General features: G+C 43.5%; 1 protein-coding gene across 1 annotated transcript in view; it reads left to right on the top strand.

Annotated features, from left to right (window-relative positions):
* Nucleotides 1–23,891, top strand: part of KIAA0319 — a 78,940-nt gene extending 55,049 nt beyond the window's left edge. The window contains exons 12-20 of the mRNA XM_084619131.1: nucleotides 2,098–2,246; nucleotides 3,840–3,991; nucleotides 5,535–5,673; nucleotides 8,624–8,783; nucleotides 11,716–11,858; nucleotides 13,517–13,639; nucleotides 17,527–17,617; nucleotides 20,054–20,145; nucleotides 21,335–23,891. Of these exons, the coding sequence (XP_084475257.1) occupies nucleotides 2,098–2,246; nucleotides 3,840–3,991; nucleotides 5,535–5,673; nucleotides 8,624–8,783; nucleotides 11,716–11,858; nucleotides 13,517–13,639; nucleotides 17,527–17,617; nucleotides 20,054–20,145; nucleotides 21,335–21,513 (1,228 nt within the window). The 3' untranslated portion in view covers nucleotides 21,514–23,891. The remainder of the gene's footprint in view (nucleotides 1–2,097; nucleotides 2,247–3,839; nucleotides 3,992–5,534; nucleotides 5,674–8,623; nucleotides 8,784–11,715; nucleotides 11,859–13,516; nucleotides 13,640–17,526; nucleotides 17,618–20,053; nucleotides 20,146–21,334) is intronic.
* Nucleotides 23,892–27,438: the final 3,547 nt, after the last annotated feature.

Raw genomic sequence — 27,438 nt, forward strand, 5'->3', positions numbered from 1 at the left:
GCCACAAATAATATAGAATGGTTTTTAAACAATTGTGACTTTATTTCCTTTAATATATATATGGGGGCAGGTAACTTGAAGAGAAACAAACACAACTCTCACACCGTACCCTGGCCAGTCATGAAACTGGCTTTCAAAGCTTCCCTGATGCGCAGCGCGCCCTGCTGTGCTCTTCTAATCACCCTGTTGACTGGCTGTGCAAAACTGGCCGCAAGGCGAGTTGCCTCAACCTCCCACCCTGCCATAAACATCTCCCCCTTACTCTCACAGATATTGTGGAGCACGCAACAAGCAGCAATTACAATTGGAATACTGGTTGTGCTGAGATCTAACCGAGTCAGTAAACTGCGCCAGCGCGCTTTCAAACATCCAAATGCACATTCTACCACCATTCTGCACTTGTTCAGCCTATAGTTGAACTGCTCCTTATTACTGTCCAGGGTGCCTGTATGGCTTCATGAGCCATGGCGTTAAGGGGTAGGCTGGGTCCCCGAGGATAACTACAGGCATTTCAATATCCCCAACAGTAATTTTCTGGTCTGGGAAGTAAGTTCCTGCCTGCAGCTTTTGAAACAGACCAAAGTTCCTGAAGATGCGAGAGTCATGCACCTTTCCCGGCCATCCCACGTTGATGTTGGTGAAACGTCCCTTGTGATCCATCAGTGCTTCCAGCACCATGGAAAAGTACCCATTGCGGTTTATGTACTGGCCGCCCTGGTGTTCCCGGGCCAAGATAGGGATATGCATTCTGTCTATCGCCCCGCCGCAGTTAGGGAACCCCAGTGCATTAAAGCCATCCACAATGGTCTGCATGTTTCCCAAAGTCACTACCCTTGATAGCAGCTGGTCAATGATTGCATTGGCTACTTGCAGCACAGCAGCCCCCACAGTAGATTTGCCCACTCCAAGCTGATTCCCGACTGACCAGTAGCTGTTGGGCGTTGCAAGCTTCCACAGGGATATCACCACTCACTTCTCAACTGTCAGGGCAGCTCTCATCTTGGTATTCCTGTGCTTCAGGGCAGGGGAAAGCAACTCACAAAGTTCCATAAAAGTGGCCTTACGCATGCGAAAGCTTTGCAGCCACTGGGAATCATTCCATACCCGCAACACTATGCAGTCCCACCAGTCTGTGCTTGTTTCCTGGGCCCACAATCGGCGTTCCATAGCATGAACCTGGCCCAACAGCACCATGATCTCCTAATCGCCACATGCCGTGCCGTCTGTGTCCATGTCCTCATCACTATAGTAATTGTGCTGTCGTCGCTTCATTGCCTGGTTTTGCAGGTACTGCACATACTGCTGGATAACGCGCGAGGTATTTACAATGGTCAAAACTGCAGCGGAGATCTGATCGGGCTCCATGGCTATGGCGCCTGCACAGATAATCCTGGAAAAAGGGCGCAAAATGTAGGAGAGCAGAGTGGCAGCGGAAGCTGTGCTGTTTGGTTCATGGTAGCCAAACAACAGTGGAAAATGGTTGTCTTCTGTGGGTTTCACGGAGGTGGGAGCCCAGGACAGACAACATGGAGAAGCTCGGAAGCGTAGCAATAGCGGGAGAGCAGAGTTGGTGGCGGAAGCTGTGCTGCTCGGTTCATGATGGCCAAGTAGAGTTGAGTTGGAGAGGTGGATTCATAGTAGCAGAAGAGCAGCGGTGCACCGTCTGCTGAAAGCAGTATGGTGTCTGCATGCCAAAAAGGCGAGAAACGATTGTCTGCCATAGCTTTCTGATGACACACACCCAGAAACACCCGCGAGAATGTTTTTACGCCACCATGCACTGGGAGCTTAACCCAGAATTCACAATCTGCCGAATTCATGTGCTTTAGTGGGGACACAGAAGACCGAATATTTAAAATAGCTTACGAAAATTCAAATAGAATAATTTCGAAATAATTTCGTACTGTAGACGTACCCTTAGTTTATCTCTAAAACAGATACAAAAATTCAAATTCTGTGAGCCAAATTCATGCCTGGTGTAATTCCAGTACAGTCAGTGCTTAGACACTGTGGTTACAAATACAAATAGACTGAATGACGGAGGGACACGAAGGGGAGAATTTGTCCTGATTATTTTCCTGTGGTGTTTTGTTTCAGTGGTCCAACCACTGTGCAAATGGGAAACATTGACAAAGCAGTGGCAACTGTAACTGGTTTACAGGTTGGTACCTATCACTTCCGACTGACAGTGAAAGATTATCAGGAATTAAGCAGCACAGCTACACTCTCTGTTACAGTTAAGGAAGGTAAGCCGAATCACCCCTTCATGTGCAAAGCAATGTGACTTATGTTGATCATTTAGAAAATGGGAGGAAATTAGTACAGAACTAGATTACAGATTTGGTTTCAAGGGAACTCGGAGAAACCTACTGGACTAAAACCAATATCTAATCAAGAGATATTGTTTCTTATATGACTGTAATATCGTTACTTCTAGGACTTTCTTTAAGTTAATTACATATGCAAATATATTTATTAATTGTTTAATAAATGTCCATGGGAATGTGTTAACCTCAGCATGTATCCTTCGTGAATAGAATAATATTGCACTCTCACAAAGTTAGCAGCAGCTGCCTGTGTGGTTAAAATAATACTCAAACACAGGCTCAAGTTCCAGCTAAAATCTCACAGTAATTATGTGTTTGTTCATCTGTAGGACAGAGACAGAGAAACAGTGTTTTGCCCCACATTCACCCCGCAGAAAGCCCTGCTGTAGTTACAATGCTGTTTTTCTGCTGTCCTGCACTATATAACAGGAGTGGCCAAAGTACAACTCTGGAGAAAAATGCAATCTACACTTCACCCTCCACTTTACATTCATCTTTAATAGGGAGATGCAGAGGGCGGGGGTAGCCAATCCCAGCATCTATTGTTCCCTCTTGGTCTGAATATTTAGGGGCCGATTATCTCCATGGGCTTGCATCCCTTGTTAAAGATGCTGTGTTCTGTTGCATGCAAATCAGCTGAGGCCCTTATCACAAAATTTGTTTGTGCGTATTCTGCCAAGTTATTTGTTTGTAGCCTTACCTGCCATTCCACGCTGTAAATATGGCACCTTCTTACTCAACAGAGCTGGCTTTAGTAACAAAAATGTGTTTTTAATGCTTTTTGCTCTGGTTAGCACTGCAGCACCAGCACAGCTGTGGGAAAGATCTGGTCTCTATTCCTTCATGTGCATCATCAACAGAACTGTTTACCAAATTCCAATTACACATCCAATCGGTGACACCTGTGCAAACCCACAGAAGGCAAAGGAGCTGCACAGATATTGCTGAGGGCATAGTTTGAAGACAACATGGCTGCACAGGTGCCCCTGAGGGCCTCATTTGAGCTCTGGAAGGCTGTACAAGATGATCAAGAAGAGAAGAACCCAGCTTGACTCTTAGATCCCAAGTTGAGTTTATGAGGCTAGGACTTGTGAAAAAAAATCTTTTTCTTTGTAAACTGAGAAAATCTAATCTGGAAATTGAGAGAGAATAAATATAGAACCCCAGAGTGCCGTATTTACAGGGTCACTTTTCAAAGTGGGAGCACGCTTCAATAGTAATCCTGTCAGTAATGTAGCTCTTTTTCTAGACTCTAGTAATCCTGGGGTAAAATTCAGCCCTGCCGTAACTGCTTCATTGACTTCAGGAGAATCGTAGGCCTTCTCTCACTGGGGCTGAATTTCACCTACTCCCTTGCTGACACTTTTGAACAGAATTATTTTCATTGTCTTTGGCTGTCTGAAACGCAGAGTATTATACTGTGGAGAGGCTGTGTGTGTTTGCAATTGTGTATCATTTACATCTTGCACCTTTCGAGAGAAAACTCTCCTGCTTTACTGTCTTTGTGGTTAGAAAACAACAGTCCTCCCCGGGCTCATGCAGGAGGCAAACACATTCTTGTGCTTCCTAATAACTCTATTACATTGGATGGCTCACGGTCTACTGACAACCAAGGGATTGTATCATATCTGTGGATTCGGGATGGCCAGAGCCCAGCAGCTGGTGTAAGTATTTTGAAAGTATTTAACTGGAGACAAAATCTGCCCTCTCTTGCATACATGCAAGCCCTCTGACTTCAATGTACCATGCTGTCAGATGTGCCCAGTCAGTCGCTATAGGGATTGGTGTTACATCTGGTTTTATTTCACAACTCTATATTAATAAACTGGTACAAGGGGTAAATGGCACTTTAATTACATTTGCAGAGTATACTCTGTTTGGAGGGCCAAAGCAGTCAGGACAGAGATGCCAAAGACACTAGATAGAGAGCTTAGAAATATGGCCATGTGATAGTAAAAAGAGACTCATCTGGGGAAAATACAAGCTAATGCGCCTGAGGGAAAATAATGTGAAACCCAGGTATTCAAAAGGGAGGAAGATCATTGTAAAGCAAAAGTGCTGATAAAGCCTGAAGAATGAGGGCAGGCAGCAAATCCGATATGAACTTGCAATGTGAGATGATAACAAAGAAACCAAAGAGCTGATGATCTAGCTCAATAGGACACTGGTGGAACTCCCCCCAGAATGTTGAGTGTGGGTCAGAGCTCTTTGGCGTCAGAAAGATGGTGACAAATTGGCAGGAACTGAGGTGGGAGGAGCAAAATGATTATGGATCTGAAGGGAGTGATTTATGTGAGAATATTAAAAGAACTAAATAGGCTTCGCATAATAACAACAGAGAGTGATGACAACAGTCTGCATATAAAGGGCATAAACACCAAGGAAGGAGAGGAATTGTTTAGAGTCCAAGGAGATAGAATTAAGAATATTGGGATAAAATTTAAAAACAAAAATGTAGACTGAGTCTTATATTTTCAAACAGATGTGCATCTAAGTACTACGGTACGTCAGCCTTGAACACACAATATCCTTTTACTAGCTTTATCGAAGGTGCCCACGCTGCATGGGCATGTACACAGCACTAAGGCTACGTCTGTGCTGCAGCTGGAGGTGTAATCTGCAGTTTGTGTAGACATACCATACCTGGGCTATCTCTAATCTACTTAGCTTGCTAAAAATAGCAGTGAGGGGGCGCAGCGGTGTGGCTTGTACAGTCCATGCTGAAACCCACTGTGCTGTGTCCTCACTGCTAATTTGAGAGAGCTAACTAGATTAAAACTAGCATGGGTATGTCTACACAAACTGCAATAACACCTCCAGTTGCACTGTAGACATAGCCTGATTAACACCTCCAAAACTTGCACTGGTCCATTGTAAACCCTGAGAATTCTGGGAAGGATTCTTTCAGGGTGGTCCCTTTGTTGTTTGTTTTGAAGGTCTGAGGGCAAGCTTTGTGGTGGATTTTCCATTGCAGACAACTATTAAATCAAGATTTGATGTTTTTCTAAAAGATCTGCTCTAGGAATTATTTTGGAGAAGCTCAATAGCCTGTGTTATACAGGAGCCCAGACTGGATAATCACAGTGGTCCCTTCTGGCCTGGAATCTATGAATTCACATTCTGCAGTTAGACGGATGTACAGCTTGCAAGCCTCTGTCCTCTCAAGGAGTATAACCCTCTGCTGCTGTCTCTTTTTTTTTTTTGCAGGATGTGATACATGGCTCAGACCATGAGGCAGTTCTGCAGCTAACCAATCTTGTGGAAGGACTCTATACTTTTCACTTGAAAGTCACAGATGCTAAAGGAGATTCAGCTATTGACACTGCTACTGTTGAAGTGCGGCCTGGTATGATCATTAAAAGGTCATCTATAAGCTGTGTATACCTCCACATCTCTTCTTTCCTGTTGGCAAGATACTGTCGGGTTATAAATCATGGCTCTGATTCACCACTGCCTTGCATTGTTATTTACACCGGTTTAAAGTGGATGTAAAATACTGTCACCTGAATTCTCCCTTTACGTTGTGACAGGGTCGGGCTAGATGGCTATAGGAGAGTAATCGAAGGCAGATATATTAGCCCCAGGCTAAGTAGGTCCCTTTTCCCTGGGTAAGGTAACAGGGAAGGTTCCAGAACAATCAGGAACCTTATGGAGACAATTAAGACAGGCTGATTAGAACACCTGCAGCCAATCAAGAAGCTGCTAGAATCCATTAAGGCAGGCTAATCAGGGTACCTGAGTTTTAAAAAGGAGCTCACTTCAGTTTGCGGTGTGCATGTGAGGAGCTGGGAGCAAGAGGCGCTAGGAGCTGAGAGTGAGAACACGGACTGTTGGAGGACTGAGGAGTACAAGCATTATCGGACACCAAGAGGAAGGTCCTATGGTGAGGATAAAGAAGGTGTTGGAAGGAGGCCATGGGGAAGTAGCCCAGGGAGTTGTAGCTGTCGCACAGCTATTCCAGGAGGCACTCTAGACAGCTGCCTGCCACAGGGCCCTGGGTTGGAACCCAGAGTAGAAGGCGGGCCCGGGTTCCCCCCAAATCCTCCCAACTCCTGATTAGACACAGGAGGAGTCGACCTGGACTGTGAATTGAGAAAAACAGCCAGGCTGAGGGCTGCTGTGAAGCTCCAAGGCGAGCAAATCCACCAATAAGCACAAGACCCACCAAGGTAGATCAGGAACTTTGTCACAACGTGCATTGATGATACTGTTGTACGTCCACTTTGCACAGGTATAAATGCTTGCATCCTTTTTAGTCAGTGGAGAATCAGGCCCCATAGTTTAAAAAAAGTTGCCTTATTGATTATATTACAGGTAACAGGTTTTGTTTTTTAAAACTGAAAGACGTATCTATATTACTTATTTTCCATTATTTGTTTCAATTCTGCATTTCAATCATTTTGGACAATGCAAAGAGACCATTCACTTTTATTTTTAGTCACTTACCACTCAGTTACACTTCCTGGTTCTAATGTCCAGTTGCAATGTTTGGGTGAAAAAATGCTTCCACGGAATCTTCATTTGCTTAAATAAGATTTCTTTTCTATTGGAATGTTTCCTCTTGGTTTTAAGATGACAGGTTTCAGAGTAGCAGCTATGTTAGTCTCTTTTTGCAAAAAGAAAAGTACTCCTTTTCTTCTTGGTTTTAAGTTTTTTGTAAAACTTATTTGGGAATGGATAGTTTTGTGATGAAGGCCTGGGGCGGATATTTGGGAGATCTTAATTCTAATCCTGGTTCTGCCACGGATTTCCTGTGTGATTGTGGCCAAGTCACTTAGCCTCTATGCCATGTGTTCTTCATCTGTACAATCAGGATAATACTTATGTCCCTGGGTTGCTGTGAGGCTTGTGATGTTTGTAAAGCTCCATAGAAGGGCAAAATATTATTACCTATTTTGTTCATTTCCTCTGGGGCACCTGGCATTGGCCGCTGTCGGAAGACAGGATACTGGGCTAGATGGAGCTTTGGTCTGATCCAGTATGGTCATTCTTATGTTCTTATTATATTTAACAAAACCTACAATTACCGAGTTAAATTTGCCTCTAAAATGTGTCTAACTTTTCTGTCCCAAGTTTATGTTCCTCATTTAGACTCACTTGAACACATGCTGTCCCAGTAGTGATGGATTTAAGCACATGCTTAATTGCTTTTCCTGACTCTGGGCCTTAAAGACTGATAAAACCCTCCCTAAATGCGGTCTCAGGAGAAGGTGACATCAGGGTTTTTTTTACATGGATGACATATAAATGAGTGTGAGTTCACTCTCATGTTTTAAAGCATTGAACTCAAGCACTGTGACTTAACTCAGTGACTTTCAACCTTTCCAGACTACTGTACCCCTTTCAGGAGTCTGATTTGTCTTGCCTACCCCAAGTTTCACCTCGCTTACAAACTACTTACTTATAAAATCAGACATAAGAATACAAAAGTGTCACTATTACTGAAAACTTGCTGACTTTCTTGTGTTTACCATATAATTATAAAATAAATCAATTGGAATATAAATATTGTCCTTACATTTCAATGTATAATACATACAGCAGTATAAACAAGTATATAGTATATAGAGCAGTATAAACAAGTCACTGTCTGCATGAAATTTTAGTTTGTACTGACTTTGCCAGTTCTTTTATGTAGCCTGTTGTAAAACTGGGCAAATACTTAGATGAGCTGATGTACCGCCTGGAAGACCTCTGCATATCTCTAGGGCTACACGTACCCCTGGTTGAGAACCACTGACTTAACTGACTGGGTCTGGTCTCTTTATACATGAGCAACCCCTGCAGGACAGCTGGTGAAGAATCATAGAATCATAGAATATCAGGGTTGGAAGGGACCCCAGAAGGTCATCTAGTCCAACCCCCAAGAGACTTGCATTAGCTGTAAAGGTTCGTTGATTCTCATTCCTGTATGTAGAAACAGTGCTGGATTGTAACCAACTGGAGTAGAGGGTAATGAAATAGAAACTTAGATATTCTGGTATGTTTCAAAATTAACTAAGTACCCTTCCAAATTACCTTCCCTTATAGCGATCAAGGGTAGGGGAACCTGGGTTACTAAGCACACCCTTCAGTCAATACTGAAATATTTGCAAAAAGAAAAGGAGTACTTGTGGCACCTTGGAGACTAACCAATTTATTTGAGCATAAGCTTTCGTGAGCTACAGCTCACTTCATCGGATGCATGATGCCACAAGTACTCCTTTTCTTTTTGCGAATACAGACTAACACGACTGTTACTCTGAAACCTGAAATATTTGCCTGTCTCTGAAAAAACAGTGTGTTTGTTTTCTCAGACCCTAAAAAAAATGGTCTGGTGGAGCTGATTTTGCAAGTGGGAGCTGGCCAGCTGACTGAGCAACAAAAGGACACCCTGGTGAGACAGCTAGCAGTGCTGCTGAACGTCTTGGATTCAGACATCAAAGTTCAGAAGATACAAGCCTATTCAGATTTAAGGTATTCAGATATCAGGATGTGTGGGATTATGGAGGTGACAGCTCCCCTGTGACATCCTAAAAGAAAAGTTAAAATATTGTGATAGATGCTAACGGGTTGCGTGTTAGGGGTCACTTGTGTATAAGTACCTAGGGAAACTACAGTATCTGCACTCAGAAAGTCATTAAAGGATATTGTGCAGCTTAAAGCACTCTTCTTTGTCTGGGCTGTTAGACCTTTCTGAGTTTCTTTTGCGTTGCAGAGAAGCCGCACAAAATTGTCACATCGTCTTTTCCAAATCTTGCAGTCCAAGGGGGAGTATTGGACTAGGGGCTTCCCAAGTGAAAAGTGATGAGGCTGAGGGAGGGAAAGGAGCATCAGTGAGAGAGGCAGCCCAATGTAGTTGCTTCTTGGGACAGGGCAGTTGAGCTTTATGTGAGCTTTTTGCAAAAGCGAGATGTCTATATGCCATTTTTTACGACCTCTGTGCAAGGAAATAGGACTTGTATACATTTTATAAATAAATAAGCTACACTGAGGCCAGATCTACATTAGAAACTTTTGCTAATTAAGCCATGTCAGTTAGGGGTATGGTCTTCTTTGTGTGTGAGAACATTTCTATACCAGCAAAAGCCTTACTATAGGTGCAGTCATGCTGGCATAAAAGTGCTTTTGCCAGTATAACTTATTTTGCTTGAAGAATGGAAATAAGTTATACCAGCAAAATACTATAAGCAGATTTTCCTTTCAAGATGGCTTTTTAACTGACAGTATTTTGTGGGGCTGCAGGATGGCAGCAGTTAGATTTCAAAAGACAATTTTTACTTTTCAAAACTAGTAAATGAGCTTTGTGATTCTTCTTGACTCTGCCAAAGCTCATAACTAGTAGCTTTTTGTGCAGCTGCATGGAAGAGTAAAGAGAAGTTGAGATAGATTTCCCTGGAGCATATGCTTTAGCAATATTAGTTCTTCTACGGGTGGTAAAATCCCTGAAGTAGGAATCTGGAACTCGAGAACCTCATTTTAAAAAACCTCCCTGCAGACACTTCTTTCGCATCTTTCGCTCTATTTCAAAGAGACTGCATTTATTTATCTTGATGTCTTTGTTTCATTTACTGTCTTTGTCCTTCCAAAGGCTAGATGGAGTGAGACAGAGAGACTGTCACAATAAGCAAATGTTTCTTTAAGCAAATGTACTTGTCTGGGCCAGGTCTGTGTGATCAAAGCTTCTTTTTGTTTCCTCTCTCAACTGTTTGATGCCCCGGGTGCTTTAGATGCTTTTTCACAATCAGTATTGGGGACCCCTGGGTAAGTGATGAGCAGAAGGTCACTGAGCATGCTCAGCAGTCTACCTGGCTTCTGAGTAGTATGGAGAAGTGTGTATATAGGGCCCTACCAAATTCACGGTCATAGGATTTTAAAAATCATTAATTTCATGATTTCAGCTATTTAAATCTGAAATTTCAGTGTTGTAATTGTAGGGGTCCTGACCCAAAAAGGAGCTGTGGGGGGGGGGACACAAGGTTATTGTAGGGAGGATTGCAGTACTGCTACCCTTACTTCTGCAAGGCTGCGGGCAGTGGCGGCTGCCTTCAGAGCTGGGCAGCTGGAGAGCGGCGGCTGCTGGCCGGGAGCCCAGGTCTGAAGGCAGAGCCGCCGCCAGCAGCAGCACAGAAGTAAGGATGGCCTGGGTATGGTACCGTCACCCTTACTTCCTCACTACTGCCTGCAGAGTTGGGCTCTCGGTCAGCAGCCGCCACTCACTGGCTGCCCAGCTCTGAAGGCAGCAGCGCAGAAGTAAGGATGGCCTGGGTATGGTATTGCCACCCTTACTTCTGTGCTGCTGCTGGCAGGGCACTGCCTTCAGAGCTGGGTGCCCAGCCAACAGCCACCATTTGCTGGCTGCCCAACTGTGAAGGCAGCACAGAAGTAAGGGTGGCAATACCACGAGCCTCCTAAAATAACCTTGCGATCCCCTCAGCAACTCCCTTTGGGTCAGGACCCCCAGTTTGAGAAATACTGGTCTCCTCCATGAAATCTGTACAGTATAGGGTAAAAGCACACAAAAGACCAGATTTCACGGGGGAAGACCAGATTTCACAGTCTGTGACGCGTTTTTCATGGCCATGAATTTGGCATGACTCTACATATATACAATGGATGCATTTGAGTGGCAGATTCAGAGCAAAAAGACTGGAAATGGTTGCACACAGCCGAGCCTACCACAGATTTCTGTGTAACTTGCACATCTACTGAGACCTGACAATGCAGTTGATGGAATCTATTCAGATGACTAGTCTTTCAACTATCTTCCTAAATTAATTAATTGATTTTTTTAAAATAATTTTTGGCATCTATTCAGAGCTCTATGCACCTCCCAAAATTTAAAAATACACTATTAGAAAATGTAATAACATCACTACAATATTTCAAATCCCAATGACTAATTTCCAATTAAAAGACTCTCTCTTTCCCTCCCCCCCCCGCAAAAGAAAACCCCAAAGCATCCCATCAAATGCAGCATAACATGACACAATGATTTTAGATGGGCTCTCTCTTAATTGCCAATCCCCCAGTGCCCTGATCCAGTCTTCTCATTGACTGCAGTGGGTGTTGGATCAGACCCTAGATGCTTGTGGGAAAGGGTGTGGGGGCTTTGCAGTGCGCCTGGAAGTTTAACAAATGGGAAGACGAGGGAAGGAAGAGTGTGTCCCCCTCTCCTCCGCTTTCTCCCATGAAGCTGAGGAGCTAGAGAACTGTTACTGCTCCTGAACTGCATGGTAGTGCAATGGCCATGTCACTGGGATGAATTTGGTTAACCCAGTGGCAGATTAAATAATATCTATACACCAAACTTCTAATTTCCAGAGTATGGGCTCTTACAATCAAATTGAAAAATATTAGCTGCTTGGACATCATCAATCTTAATTTTGTTTGTGCGTTTTCTCTGCAGCACAGCGGTTGTATTCTATGTGCAGAATGGGCACCCTTTCAAAGTAATAAAGGCTTCAGATGTCGCACGGATGCTGCATGTGCAGCTGCGAAAGGAGAAGGCTGACTTCCTGCTTTTTAAAGTTCTGCGGGTTGACACAGCTGGTATGTTCTGCCTGCTGCTTCCTATTTCGTGAGTTTTACAGCCATCAGAATGTTAATTAGCATAGGCAACATGGTATACAGTGTGCCGGAGCTTCCTCTCTACACAGTTCTGCATTTGGTTTTCTGAATGATGAGGCTGATAATGCCTGAAATATCTGGTTATCTAGGGCAGATTTTTGCCCGTTACTTGCTTTCCTTTTAAAGATACAAGTGGCAAAGAGTATGATGGCTGTCAATCATTTTGTAAACTAAGACTCATTGCTGTATACTAGGAAATGTACCATGTTGGGAAACCATGTTGTAACACTATACTATCCCAGTGGTGATATAATACTGTTTGTTCTTACTCTGGATGGGACAAACCATGCTGTAACCATAATATAGAATTTGTGTTATATCCCTGGTTCCTTTGAGGTTATTACACTGTTCCCCAACAGGATTATAATATGATTCGTTCCTACCTCCCCAAGCAAAATGGTCAGGCCATCATTGTATTATAACGCAGTCCCCTAATGTGGTAAATAGTCTAGTGTAGACAGGCCTCTCGTATTTCTTCATAATGAGAGATCTTTTCATAATGATGGTTGGGCTTTCAAGTCAAGTTTTAATCTGCTGTAAAGTTGCAGTGCTGCTGGGAATTAGAACACTTCATGACACTGGGGCATTACAGATCTGAATTTGTTATAATTTATAGCCAAAGGGGAGTTTTTTGCTGAGGATCAGAATTCAAGGGGAGAGATATAAGCTGTAGCTCTAAAATAGTCATTTATTAATAGGGTTTATTTTTGAATTTACTCCCTGAGGAAAAAACTACAGCTGTTATACTGTAAAAATTAAATGGTGTTTTTTTTCACTTTGAAATAGAAGAAAACTGAAGGTATAATTTTCAAATTTGCAGTCACTTACTTTTTATTCACATAGCAGGTTTTAAGGCAAAAGAAAGCCGCTGCAAGTTTTATGTATTTTTTTGGAAAGTAATTTATTTTGACTGTTCTACATTTTGATAAAATGCACACAACCCACTACCTCTTGGTGCATTTACAATGATTAAAACTTAAGTATGTGAATGCTGTACCCTAAGGAGTTTTGATGCTACATTTATTTCAGGTATTTGTATGATGATCATTATGGTGGTATCTGGGAACATTAATATTTCTCAAGTACTCCGGTATTCTGGAGAATATACACCATAGAAATACCAAGAAATAAAACATAAACAAATAAAACTGAACTCCTTGACTCAGGTCGATCTCCAGGTCTAGTGTCAGTAAATTAACTTTGGCTCGCTGGCTGGCTATTCAGTTGGATAATATATTTTCATCTTTCCGATCTCGCCCACCAGGCTGTGCCTTTAAAGTAAATCTTCCTAACTCAGACCACCCCACAAATGACTGGAAGATTAGGAACCAGCAGTGGTTCAGTTTATTAATAAAAGCAACGGTTTGGGGTACATATGTCTACCAATGATTCATGGAAACACATCAGTGTAATTTCCACTGTTCGATTTGTAAGTGACCTTTTCATTTGTCAGTCTCTGCACTGGAGTTGTGGGCCAGGAAATGCACCATGCACCACTCTCACGTTAGTGCCTCAACAGAGTGTGCATTACAAGTTGCCCTTTTACACTGTAATTATCTTCACCTTCATTTTATTCTTAGTCTGCCTTTTAAAATGCTCTGGACATGGTCACTGTGACCCCATCACAAAGCGTTGTATTTGCTATCAACTGTGGATGGAGAACTTGATACAGCGTTACCTAAATGATGGAGAGAGTAATTGTGGTGAGTTTTGATGGTATTGTGTGGTATGTTCCAAGAATGATTTCCCTTTCCTATGTGAAGCAGTTCTGTAAACATATCTATGAATATTATGCATGCTGAAAGTCAGTTAACAATACACACAACTGTTCTCCAGAACCAACCAACCAACCAAGGAAATGCAGTCATATGACATGAGAGAAGCAAGTGTGTATGGGCTTCATCCTGCACATTGCCAAGCACTCTAGCCCAGTGGCTCTCAACCTTTCCGGTCTATAGTAGCCCTTCTAGGAGTTTGACTTGTCTTGCTTACCCCCAACCCCAAGTTTCACCTCACTTAAAAACTTCTTGCATATAAAATCAGACACAAAAATATAGAAGTGTCACAGCACACTATTACTGAAAACTTGCTCACTTTCTCTTTGCCATATAATTATAAAATAAATCAATTGGAATATAAATATTGTACTTACATTTCAGTGTATAGTATATAGAGCAGTATAAACAAGTCATTGTATGAAATTTCAGGTTGTACTGACTTCGCGAGTGCTTTTTATGTAGCCTGTTGTAAAACTAGGCAAATATCTAGACCTCTGCGAACCCCCAGGGATACAGATACCCCTGCTAGAGAACCACTGCTCTAGCCTGATCCATCAAAACACTTAGGGGCCTGCTTAACTTGAAGCACATGAACAATCTCATTGACATCAGTAGGACTTCTCATGTGCTTAACTGAAAGCATGTGCCTAATTGCCAGATGGGACCAGAGTGCTCAGCACATCAGCACCTTGCAGGATTGACCTTGATGTAACCACTTTTTTTAAAGGGGAAATTATTTTTATGTAACAGGCTAAGCCTAGAAAAAAAAGACAGAGGTAAAGCTAGTATAAACCTTTGTTACCTGGTAAAACTGTTGCTAATGTAAATCGGAGAAAGGAGACCAAATTTTCTGGAATTATTTTCCCTCTTGACTGTTTACTAACATTTTTTTTTTTCCCAAAAAAGTTTGTCAGAGTTCCATTTTGTAACGTGCTGAACACCTCACTACCACTAACTGCAGTCAGAGTTGAGGGCACTCGGCAACTTGCAGGACATCTCACAGGCCTGACACCTCCATGTGTGAGCTGTGACCCCATTACTGGCATTAGCAGTTACATGCACAGAAGGAAGGAAGAATACGCCTCACAGTTGGAGTTGTATTGCTTGTGGAAATGGAGAAAATTAGGAAATGAATAATGAAAGAAAATTAGGGGACTCTCTGGCTGTCCAGCCCCGCAATATTATCCTGTGGAAGATGTGCATGAGAGTTTAAAGTGATTGAGAATCTTCTAAGTCAGGGGTCCTCAATGCAGTGCCTGCGGGTGTCATGGTGCCCACCGGGACATTTTTGTGTGCCTGCAGGACACCGTGCTGCCGAAATGCCGCCGCCGAGTGCAGGCGCCGGAGAACCACCAGCCAAAATGCTGCCGAGACGCATTGCCGTTTCTCAGCGGCATTTCGGTGGCGACGCTTCTTGCCGCTGCCGCTTCTCGATGGCATTTCAGTGGCGGGGTGTCCGGCGCCCCCCACAGTCTTCTGGGAGTAGCAATATGCTATTCCCACAGAAAGGTTGGGCACCACTGTTCTAAGTAATACTAGACGTTGTCATTTTAAAACATTTTTTTTCAAATTTTGCATAAGGGTTTTAGGAGAAAAGTATAAAAATAGCTAAACGTTACTTCTGACACTTTGAAATTATTTTGGGCCAGATGGATGTTTCCGTAGATAACCCTTGTACTGAACCTGCTGTTGCTTGGGAGTTTTTGATTTTTTGCTCAGGTTAAGAGGAACAACACAGAGATAACACCTCACCGGTTTCTTGCGGATGTGTTTTGTGCATCATGTTTTAATACGGTGGCCTAGATAGTTGTAGCAGTATCTACAAAATGCGTGTGTCTTATACGAAACAGCCTTGTCAGTTTTAAAAACTTGGCTTTTTTATTTGACCACTTTCACATTTTCTTAATTGTCTTTATCTCACCTGTATTACAGTTACTTCTGGAAAATACAGTTTATTTGTCACTGGTTTACGTTTTATTGTTTGACAGGACTATCACTTCTCTGTTAGGCATACCCACGGCATACCCCTTTGACATCCTATTTGAAATCTCCTCTACTGTACTTAGTTTTCATAGCCTTAATTTAATTAAAATTTTCTAGTAGCATCAGTTTAGCCAAAATACAATAATAATTGCATGGGACAGAGTCTCCTTCTTTTATGTTGAGAAATACATTACTCCTCAAGTAGTCTGATTGATTAATTTCTATAGGATCACTCGAGGAATAAGATACTACTCCCCATGAGCAAAGGTATCAGAATCTGGACCCATGTGTTTGTACATAGGGTTGCCAACTGTCTAATCACAAAAACCCAAACACTCTTGCACTGCCGTTTGCCCTGCCTCTTCTCTGAGGCCCTGCCCACTCCATCCCCCCCCTCACTCACTTTCACTGGTCTAGGGCAGAGGTTTGGGGTGTGGGCTCTGAGCTGGGGCCAAGAGATTCGGAGTGTGGGAGGGGGGCTGAGCCTGGGGCAGGGGGTTGGGGTGCAGGAGGGGATGTCGGGTGCAAGCTCTGGGAGGGAGTTTGGGTCCTGGAGGGGGCTTAGGGCTGGGATGGGGTTTGGGCTGCAGGAGGGGGTGAGGGGTGCAAGCTCAGGGAGGGAGTTTGGGTACAGGAGGAAGGTTTGGGCAGGCATTGGGGAGCAGGAGGGGGTGCGGGGTGCAGGCTCTGGGAGGGAGTTTGGATGGGGAGGGGGCTCCGGTTTGGGGTGCAGGAGGGGGTGCGGAGTGCAGGCTCCGATCAGAAGGTGCTTACCTCTGGCGGCTCCCAGTCAGCGGTGTAGTGGGGGCTTAGGCAGGCTCCCTGCCTTCCTTGGCCCCGCACAGCTCCCGGAAGTGGCCACCATGTCCAGCCCCTGTATGTGTGGGGGGAGAGGACAGGGGGTTCTACACGCTGCCTGTGCTGCACACGCCGCCCCCGCAGCTCCCATTGGCAGTAGTTCCCAGCCAATGGGAGCTGCAGAGTTGGTGCTCGGGGTGCGGGCAGCGAGTGGAGACCCCCTGCCCTCCTCAGGGGCTGCAGGGACATGCCTGTCACTTCTGGGAGCGGTGCAGGGCCAGGGCAGGCAGGAAGCCTGCCTTAGCCCCACTGCGCTGCTGGACTTTTAGCACCTAAAATCTCCTGGTTTGGCTTCACTAGCCTCTGGGAGATAGGCCCTGATTCTGGAAGACTCCCTGCAAAATTGGGAGGGTTAGCAACCCTATTTGTACATCGTCTATCAGAAATCCAAATAAATTTAGCACAAAAATTTCCCCACAAAAATAGCACTGATCCTTAGTGCTACTTGAGTTCCAATAATAATAAATATAAATACCCTAGAGAGTGACTGTAAAGATGGGATCCTGGGGTTTCATATTTGTTTTGTCTCCCTGATCCCATATGCTATTTTCTCAGTTCTTCATATGAAGGAATTCTTTTTCTAACAGCACACTATCATCAATCATGTGCCCTATCAGAGCTGTACTGAACTGAAGGTGCATAAAGGTACACACCTCACTTGGGTGAAATGCCCAAGCTGGAAAGAACCCAGTTTGATTTTCAGATCTCAGGCTGAATTTGCTGGGCTGACAGGAGAAAAAATATATTTTACTTACAAATTGTGACTATTTGATCTGGAAGCCTACATCTCAGCAATGATAAATAGGGACCCTGGTGATGTCATTTTTACAGATTCCATTTTAAGAGAACAACTCTCAAGTTCCAGTCAATCTTAATGAAAAATGAAGTCACACTTCATCTCATGGGATCAGTTATTGAGACAGTTTCATTCATGATACCTTTGCATATCACTCTCTTGTTTTATTTTCTAGAATGGAGCATACTCTACGTGACGGTATCCACTTTCATTTTGGTTGTGCTCATGGTAAGCTTGGCATGGCTCTGCATCTGCTGCTGCAAGAGGTATGTGTGTTATATCGTTTTCACTGCAGTATGTGTTTATCATTGTCACTGCACCCTGTCCAACCCATATAGTCAGCTTCTCAGCATTAAACCACACTGCTCTTCTCACACACACTACTGTCCTCTGTAGAGATTTCTTTCTTTCTTTTGGGTTAGATACTTATCCCATTGAGAAGTAGGACCTGTCCTTTGCCTGATGTGCTCCTTGACACACTTTAAAAATAGTTATAAAAAGAGACCATTGCTGGAACCACCCACCACCTCTCCACCTAATAATTAATGTATATCCTAGCCCAGTGGCTGAAAACATATTTAACATCATTACAATTTTCCCACTAGAATCTTCTCAGTCTCTCACACCAAGATAAAGCCATATGTCCTGGAGGTCACGTAACTACGGCTGTTTTGGACCGGAAGGAGGGAAGAAAACTCTAAAGCAGAGGGTACCTCATGGAGAATGGCTATAGCTTGGCAGGTTGGGTCTGGCTTAGGTCCAGGGAAACTAGTCTATACAAAATATGCTAACGCTGTCTATCCCAGGAGTTTCTCCCCACTTCCAGCTCTTTTTTTTGTCTGGCTTGTTAATATGCTTTTTCTGATCTCATTATCAGTCTCAGGTGTGGCTACACTAGAGAGACCACACTGATTTAGCTACATCAGCATCACTATGCCAGCATAATCCCATAGTGTAAAGCAGCCTACTCTGATGGAATGGATTTTTTTCCCATTTGTATAGGAACTGCAGTAGCTATGAATGAGAGTAGTTATGGACAAAGAAACATTCTTCTGTCGACATACCTGCATCTGCCCTGGGGGTTAGGTTAGCATAGCTATGGTGGTCCAGGGTGTGATATTTTGGTTTTTTTCTCGCCCCTCACCGACATAGCTATGTCAACCTAACTTTTAAGCATAAATCACGTCAGCAAGACAATCAGTAATTCTCTCCCAAGTAACATATTTGTGTATTTGGTCCTTGCTGGTGCGAGTCATTGGTTTGAATGTTTTGTTGCTTATCAAACCGCCCAGTAGAGAGACAGTTTGTTTTGATGAAACAAAAAATGAATTGTCTGGGTGTTTAGTCTTCCCCACAATGATATTTTGGTGAGACTTACCAAATATTATATTTTTTGAAAAGCTGTCCCCCTTGGACTGCTTTCTCTGACAGTGGGGGGGGGGAAGGGGGGCTGGCGTTGGACCTCCCAGCCTGGCATGTGGCCGGGACTGGTGGAATTCCTGCATCGAACTGGGGCTCAGCTGGTTCTGTGACTCTGTCCTCACTTACCCTCTGCAGAGTCTGAGATATCTGACTGGTCCTAAAATCGACATGGAGAGAAGGGGCAGGGACTGTGGAGTGGGGCGCGGGGACAGAGGTAGGAGATATCCTTGGCCCCATGGAGTTTATAAGAAAATGATGGCATGGCTTCCAGGGACTGGATTGTTTTTTAGATACCTTTATCGACATCTCAGATTAAATCAACCTGTCTGGAGGGTGCAGAGTCCAAGTTATTTTTATTACTGTTTATTTATTTAGATTGCAGTAGTGCCCACCACATGCTTATCAAACAGGGGAGATTGGTCCCTGCCCTGAAGAGCTTATAGTATAAAAAAGATAGCAGAAAGGTGTGGGAAAAGGATACAGCATACAAGCAATGTGATCAGTGATAGTAATGCACTTACTGTTAGCTATGTCCCTGATTGTACACGCTAAAATCCCCTCCCCATTCCTCTTTCTACCATTCAACCCCCTCAGCTTCCCCCAGGCAGCAGTTCTCCACTTCCCTTCTAGTGTTCTTACTCTTCTCTCTGACATTCAGCCCCTTCCCTCCATGTGAACAAGCAAGTAACTTCGAGGATAAATAGCTTACATAAATTCATAGGGGATGTAGTTTCTGTAGGCGTTGTGGGAGAAGTGAATCTTGAGGAAGGATTTAAATGAGGAGACAGTTGTCTTTGCAGACCAAAGCAGTAGGGGGATTCCATGCCTAAGGGGAAATCTCCATTTTGATTGGTTATGGTTAGCGATGGGCCCAAACCAAACTTGGTGAAAATCCAGATCCGAAATCTTCTCTCTGTAAGGGCTAAACCAAAATGCTGGGTTTGGACACACCCCTAAGCTTTGGGAAAGTTTTGTCCTGAAGTCAAACTGTGTGCCTGAGGCCCATATCTAGGTAATATAGAAGTCTGTTCCCTAGTTAAGCAGGCCCAATTTTGCCCACTTTCTGCATATGAAAGAAGGACTTGTATTCAGTGGTGCAGATTCTGCTCCCATTTACATCAGTATAAATCAGGAATGACTCTTGGAATCAGTGGAGTTATATCTGCATAGAATTGGTGTGAGGAAAATTGGCCTCTCTGGGTGTCCCTGTTCAGTGTATGTGTGTGAATTTATTTACTGTGCATGAGAACTTGATTTACTGGTGGTAACTTTCCTTTTAGCAGAAAGAGGACAAAGATACGAAAGAAAACCAAATACACTATCCTAGATAACATAGATGACCAGGAGAGGATGGAGCTAAGCCCCAAATATGGTAAGATTTATTTTTTAATTGGGACCCTTTTTAGCAGTGGATCATTAAATTCCTATGTTTGTCTTAGTTTTTGTTAAAGTTGTTTACTACTTTTCATAACTCAAGAACTAGGGGTCACCAAATGAAATTAATAGACAGCAGGTTTAAAACAAAAGGAAGTATTTCTTCACACAATGCACAGTCAACCTGTGGAACTCCTTGCCAGAGGATGTTGTGACCAAGACCATAACAGCGTTCAAAAAGAACTAGATAAATTCATGGAGGATAGGTCCATCAATGGCTATAAGCCAGGATGGACAGGAATGGTGTCCCTAGCCTCTGTTTGCCAGAAGCTGGGAATGAGCGATGGGATGGATCACTTGATGATTGCCTGTTCTGTTCATTCCCTCTGGGGCACCTGGCATTGGCCACTGTCAGAAGACAGGATACTGCGCTGGATGGACCTTTAGTCTGACCCTGTAGGGCCATTCTTATGTTCTTAATTTGATGGCAGTTACAAAGTTCTCTTCCATACATATTTTCTTCATTTTAAAGGAAAACATGTAAACAACATTTTTTTTTACGTTACAAAGTTAAAACTGCTTTCCTAACTAATACATAGCAATGTTGCATGTCCCAGATATGTCCCATTTAACTTCAGTGGGCTTTGGAGCATGCCCCTAGTTAACAGCTTCCCTTCACAATGAAAGGACTTTAATTTTGATTTCCCTCAGCCTAATGGGGAGAAACTTTAAGTGCAGCGGAGGAAAACCTCCTGAACAATAGACATCCTAAAAAGTAATACATTCACCCAGAAGCACAGACTTTTCATGATCAATCTTAGAGCTGTATGTGTGGATAGATTTAATGGATTGGTTCAAGCTGTTAGAAAGGACTGTGTTGCGTGATGAGATGCTTTCAATGAATTGTGAACAACTGTAGCAAAATAGAGGCAGAACAAGGCACAAGGCGCCAGCTGCTCAGGTAGTATCAATAGGTGAATCTCCACTGCGGTCACTGGAATATCTGGCCCCCGATATTTCGTGTTTCTTTGTCTAATCTTTAATATGGATGGTGGTCTGAGTAGTTACTCTTAGAGGTAGTGCAGCACAGCATCACTGACTTTGCATGACACGACACAGGGGAGAGGTTACTAAATTTAAAAGTAAAACTTTCTGGAGACTCTTTTTACTGCTTGATTTACTTTCAGGTATAAAACACAGAAGTACAGAACACAATTCCAGTCTGATGGTTTCAGAGTCTGAGTTTGACAGCGACCAGGACACTATCTTCAGCAGAGAAAAGGTCGAAAGAGAGAATCCTAAGAACATCATGAATGGTTCTGTCAAAAATGGAGTTTCCTTCAGCTATAGCTCAAAAGACAGATAATTGAATGAGTGTAAAATGAAAGGACGTGCTGATTTGACACCCCAAGAAAGTGTTGATCCACCTTTTGTTTTTCAGAATCAGAAGCTTCCTAAAATTTATCCTAACAGCAGATGAAGTAAAATTCCAGTACAGCGGAGGGGGGATTAAACAAACAACTAACTCTTGTCATTGGTGTCAGAAGCACATTTAATTCCTCATTTGCTCTTTGCTGAACATTTGTGCATAAATGTCAGCAGACATTTTTCCTATAGTAGACCAATGAATCACTGCTATGACCCCAGCCAGGAGTGTTCTGTTACTAACAAAGGTGACTGTCTGAGGCTATATACAGGCTGTGTCTTTACTCTGTTTGCGTCACTCGGAGGAGCACTGTTTTATGTTATGTTATGTAGCTAATGTAAAACAGTAAAAGCCAACATTCAGAGTTTCTAGCTGCAAAGAGCAAAGTTAGGCTACAAGCTCCATCTTCATATACAGTTTTTAAGTTGGATACAGAAAGGGGAGGTCCATAGCTAGCATTTTTAATACATAGTATTTACCTCTAAGCTCTGCTTTATGACTGTGGTTTTTAGGGTAGCATGCCTAAGGTGAAAATGCCTCTGTTTTTAAGGGACATTTGCTATCTAGCAGTTTCACTTAATCAGCTGCAAGCTAATGTGATACGTTTGTATCCTGTACAAAGCACACGCCCCTATATTTACATCAAAAAAATGACAGCAGTGGAGGAATCCTGCCTTTTATTCTCTTCCGTTATGGTGACTGAGGCATGTATTTCTGTTCCCTGTGGGGCCTGAAGACCCAAGCGAGGGGTATGTAATAAAGAGGAGAGAGGGGCCGGGAGGACTTAGCATCTGTATGCCTCCTGCTATGTGTTGAGCACCCTAAACTTCCTTTGGCTTAAATTGGAGTTTAAGATGCTCAGGACCTTGTAAGATTGGACCCTTAATGCATTTAAATGGAGATGGACACTAGAATATGTCAGCCAGGGAGGTTTGTAATAGAGTTAGAATGTGTCAAGGCTGTTACTGAGCAAAGGCTTTTAACAAAGAGCCATATAGGAAGCAGGAGCTTTGATCGCACAGTAAGGGTTAGTTAGGGCTGACTGAAACTTTTGCTTGAATATTAGAGGGTTTCTTTGTTTACTCTTTGCTAGGGGGTTGGCTGTCTTGGGTCAGGAAGAAGGGCAAGACTGTCTGGGTTTTAGCTCACTGTTGTTCATAATTATTGTTCAGCACCCAGGTATAATTCAGGGGTGCCAAATTAGAAGCACCCCATCACGTCCTTGAGATTTGTGTAAGGAGAACCCAGGTGATATGTGGACTTCATTTGTTCATGGCTACGGTGGTGAGGGATACAGACCAGTCAGCTTAACTTCAGTATCCGGGAAATTCATTGAGCAAATAATTAAGCAATCAGTTTGTGAAGACCTAGAAGATAATAAGGTGGTAAGTAATAGTATGGATTTGTCAAGAACAAGTCATGTCAAACCAACTCAGTAGCTTTCTTTGACAGGGTAACAAGCCTTGTGGATTGGGCAAACAGTAGATGTGGTATGTCTTGACTCTAGTAAGGCTTTTGATACTGTCTTGCATGACCTTCTCATAAATAAGCTAGGGAAATACAACCTAGATGGAGCTACTATAAGGTGGGTGCAGAACTGGTTGGAAAATCGTTCCCAGAGAATAATTATCAGTGGTTCGTTCACAGTAAAGCTGGAAGGGCATAACGAGTGTGGTCCCACAGGTATCAGTTCAGGGTCCAGTTTGGTTCAATATCTTCATCAGTGATTTAGATAATGGCATAGAGAGTACACTTATAAAGTTTGCGGGCGATTATCAAGCTGGGAGGGGTTGTAAGTACTTTGAAGGATAGGATTAAAATTCAAAATGATCTGGACAAACTGGAGAAATGGTCTGAAGCAAATAGGATGAAATTCAATAAGGACAAATGCAAAGTACTCCACTTAGGAAGGAACAATCAGTTGAACACATGCAAAATGGGAAATGACTACCTAGGAAGGAGTACTGCGGAAAGGAGTCTGGGGGTCAGAGTGGATCACAAGCTAAACAGGAGTCAACAACAGTGTAACGCTGTTGCAAAAAAATCAAATATCATTCTGGGATGTATTAGCAGAAGTGTTTTAAGCAAGACGTGAGAAATAATTGTTCTGCTCTACTCTGCACTGATTAAGCCTCAACTGGAGTATTGTGTCCAGTTCTGGGCGCCACATTTCAGGAAAGATGTGGACAAATTGGAATAAGTCCAGAAGAGAGCAACAAAAATGACTAAAGGTCTAGAAAACATGACCTATGAGGGAAGGTTGAAAAAATGTGTGTTTTTTTTTTCTTGAGTGGTAACAGCTAATTTATAACCCTTCATTATACATGTGTAGTTGGGATTATATTTTCCAATATGCATTATTTTGCTCTTATCAATGTTGAATTTCATCTGCCATTTTGTTGTAATTCTTTGCAGTCAGCTTTGGATTTAATTATATTGAATAATTTTGTATCATCTGCAAACTTTGCCACTTCACTGTTCACTCCCTTTTCCAGATCATTAATGAATATGTCAAACATCACAGGTCCCAGTACAGATCTTTGGGGGACCCTGCTGTTTACTTCTCTCCATTGTGAAAACTGACTATTTATTCCGACCTTTTGTTTCTGATCCTTTAACCCAGGGTTGGGCAAACTTTTTCGCTTGAGGGCCACATCGGGTTTCTGAAATTTGTATGGAGGGCCGGTTAGGGGAGGCTGTGCCCCCCCCCCCGCTTCTTGCCCCCTCACAGCCCTCCCCGGGACTCCTGCCCCATCCACACACACACACCCTCGCTCCCTGTCCCCTGAGTGCCCCCCACAGCCCCATCCAACCCCTCCTCTCATTCCTGACTGCCCCCCCCAATCACCCCTTCTCCCTGACCGCCCGTAGAACCTCTGCCCCTGATTGGCCCCCGCTGCCCCATTCAACCCCCCCTCTCCTTCCTGACTGCCCCGACCCCTATCCACACCCCCACCCCTGCCCACCACCCCGAACTCCCCTGCCCTCTATCCAACCCCCCCTGCTCCCTGTCCCCTTACTGCGCTGCCTGGAGCACTGGTGGCTGGCAGCACTACAGCCGCGCTGCCCAGAGCACCAGGACAGGCAGCCGTGCCGCCCGGCTGGAGCCAGCCGCACCACCGCGCAGCAAGAGCCCCGCCCCCCAGAGCATTGCGCTGGCGGTGCAGTGAGCTGAGGCTGCGGGGGAGGGGAAAAGCGGGGGAGGGGCTGGGGCTAGCCTCCCGGGCCAAGAGCTCAAGGGCCAGGCAGGAGGGTCCCAGGGGCCGGATGTGGCCCGCGGGCTGTAGTTTGCCCACCTCTGCTTAAACCAGTTACTGATCCATGAGAGGACTGTCCCTCTTATCCCGTGATTACTTAGTGTCCTTAAGAGCCTTGGTGAGGGACCTTGTCAAAGGCTTTCTGAAAATCCAAGTACACTATATCCACTGGCTCTCCCATATTCACGTGCTTGTTGATGCCCTCAGAATTCTAATAGATTGGTGGAGGCATGACTTGCCTTTACAAAAGTCTGTTGTCTCTTCCATAACAAATCGTGCTTATTGATGTGCTTGATCATTCTTTTTTTCACTACAGTTTCTACCAATTTGCCTGTTAGTGACATAGGCTCACTGGTCACGATCTCCTTGGGTGCCCTTTTTAAATATCAGTGTTAAATTAGCTACAATCCTGTCAGCTGGTACAGAGTTTTAATGATAGGTTACATACTACAGTTAGTAATTTTGCAGTTTCATATTTGAGTTTCTTGGGTGAAGACCATCTGGTCCTGGTGACTTATTACTGTTTAATCTTCTATTGACTCATCAGTGTGGGATAGTACTTCAGATTTTGTGGCTAAAAAGAAATAGCTCTGAAGTCCGTATCGCCCCCACATCTTCTGCAGTGAAAATCGATGCAAAGAATTCATTTAACTTTTCTGCAATGGCCTTGTCTTCCCTGAGTGCTCCTTTAGCATCTTGGTATTCTAGTGGTCCCCGTGTCTGTTTAGGAGGCTTCCTGCTTCTGATGTACTTCAAAAAAATCTTACTGTTAGTTTTTGTGTCTTTAGCAAGTTGCTTCTCAAATTCTTTTGTGGCCTGCCTGATACTTGAACACGTAACCTGTCAGAGTTTGCGGCACCTTCCTATAATCTTCACTAGGATTAGACTTTCAAATGGTAAAGGACGCCTTTTTGCCACTAATGGCCTCCACGGCTCTGCTGTTTAGCGATGGTGGCATTCTTTCTGTCCTCTTATTATTTTTTCTGATTTGTGGTGTAGATTTAGTCTGAGCCTCTGTTACGGTGTTTTTAAATAGTCCTCATTCTGCTTGCAGGCATTGGACCCTTGTGACAACTCCTTTTGATTTCCATCTAACAAGCATACTCATTTTTGCGTAGTTCCCCCTTTTAAACTTAAATATTAATACCTTTCTGGCTCTGAGAATTTGTGATATCAAATGTTAATATCATCAGTGGTCCTTAAGGCTAGCATGACTTTTTTGTCAGGCATTCAGGACTGAATATAACAAGCCCTGGACTTTGGATCAGTGTAATTTTTATTTCTAAGGATGCTGAATTCCTGGAGTCTCTGCGCAGGCAATACCCAGAACTGGGAGGGCAAGGCTATTAACTGGTAGGGTTAAAATGCATTGGTGGAACTGAGTGGGGAAGTCTGCCTATTTTTATGGACTGTGCTGGACTTGAAGCACTCAAGATCCACTCTGACAGACAAAATAAAAATATTAAAAATGCCCCAGGGCGCTGGGAACTACTCAGAAAATTCCCACACCTACTATACAAGCAGCGGAGGGTTGCGATGCTAACACTGTACACGAAAGTATCAATACGTTAATAAGGAGAAGCATGGCAACTATATTCTTGCCTGCGTCCCTTCAAAGTTAAGCCCTGAGTGCAGCTGATATATTGAAGATGCTCTCACTCATTACTATAAGAGGCATTTAATAAGTCCACACACTAATTGTTGCGCATGGGAGCATCCATACTTACAGAACATAAAACTCCACCACTCTAAGCAAGCTAAAACCTCTTTTTACCATGGCAGACAAAGTGCTTCTGCATATGAGGTGAAATTTAGCTGGACATATCTGACAAGAACAGTAAAAGCAAAGCCTCTGTCTTCTAATTCAACCCCTGGATTAACGGAACTGTTGCTGATAGTGTTAACTGTTGTCTGACGGTCATGACTAAGTTACATTTGACAAGGCCAGTTATCTCATTTCTTGTTTCACACTTGTCAGATATATTTCCAACTACCTTCTGGGAGGACAAAAGGAACTTTATCAGCCTCATTGTCAAGTGCACCAGATACAGCTGTAGTTCAGGGACCCCTCCCACGCACACACTGCCGTGTTGCCAAACATACTTGCCTATGCGATGCTAATTTTATTTTATTCAGCAGATTGTCTTGAGGAAATGGAAGTGCACACGCTCATGCAGGGGGGTTCATCTGCAGGGGCTTTAACAACACAGTATGTCTTGTCTCCATTCTTTATTCTACCCCTTCAAACCTGAGAGCAGCTCAAAAATGCGAGAGCTTAACATTCCTCAGACAGCTCTGGCCTTCTTCAAACAATCACAGGCCAAAACCGTCAGGCCCCCCCCCATTTAAGCAAAATTCCTGTCCAAGTTTGTGGGTGTATTGCCTGTATAACAAGTGTGGGTTTTGATCTTTGCTATGTTGAGATGATAAGGGAATAAGTTATAATGACCTTGAGTTTTGGGTGGTGATGGAGCAGAGAAAATGACAATTGTCAACTGCTGGACAATGTATGGAAGACTGGTCTGAGAAATAGAGATGAATGATGAGTATCCCTCTAGGACAGTGGATCTCAAACTTTTTTACTGGTGGTCCCTTTCACATTGCAAGC

The sequence above is a fragment of the Lepidochelys olivacea genome (genome assembly GCF_965140295.1).
Source record: "Lepidochelys olivacea isolate rLepOli2 genome assembly, chromosome: 2".
In the NCBI taxonomy this organism is placed as follows: domain Eukaryota; kingdom Metazoa; phylum Chordata; order Testudines; family Cheloniidae; genus Lepidochelys; species Lepidochelys olivacea.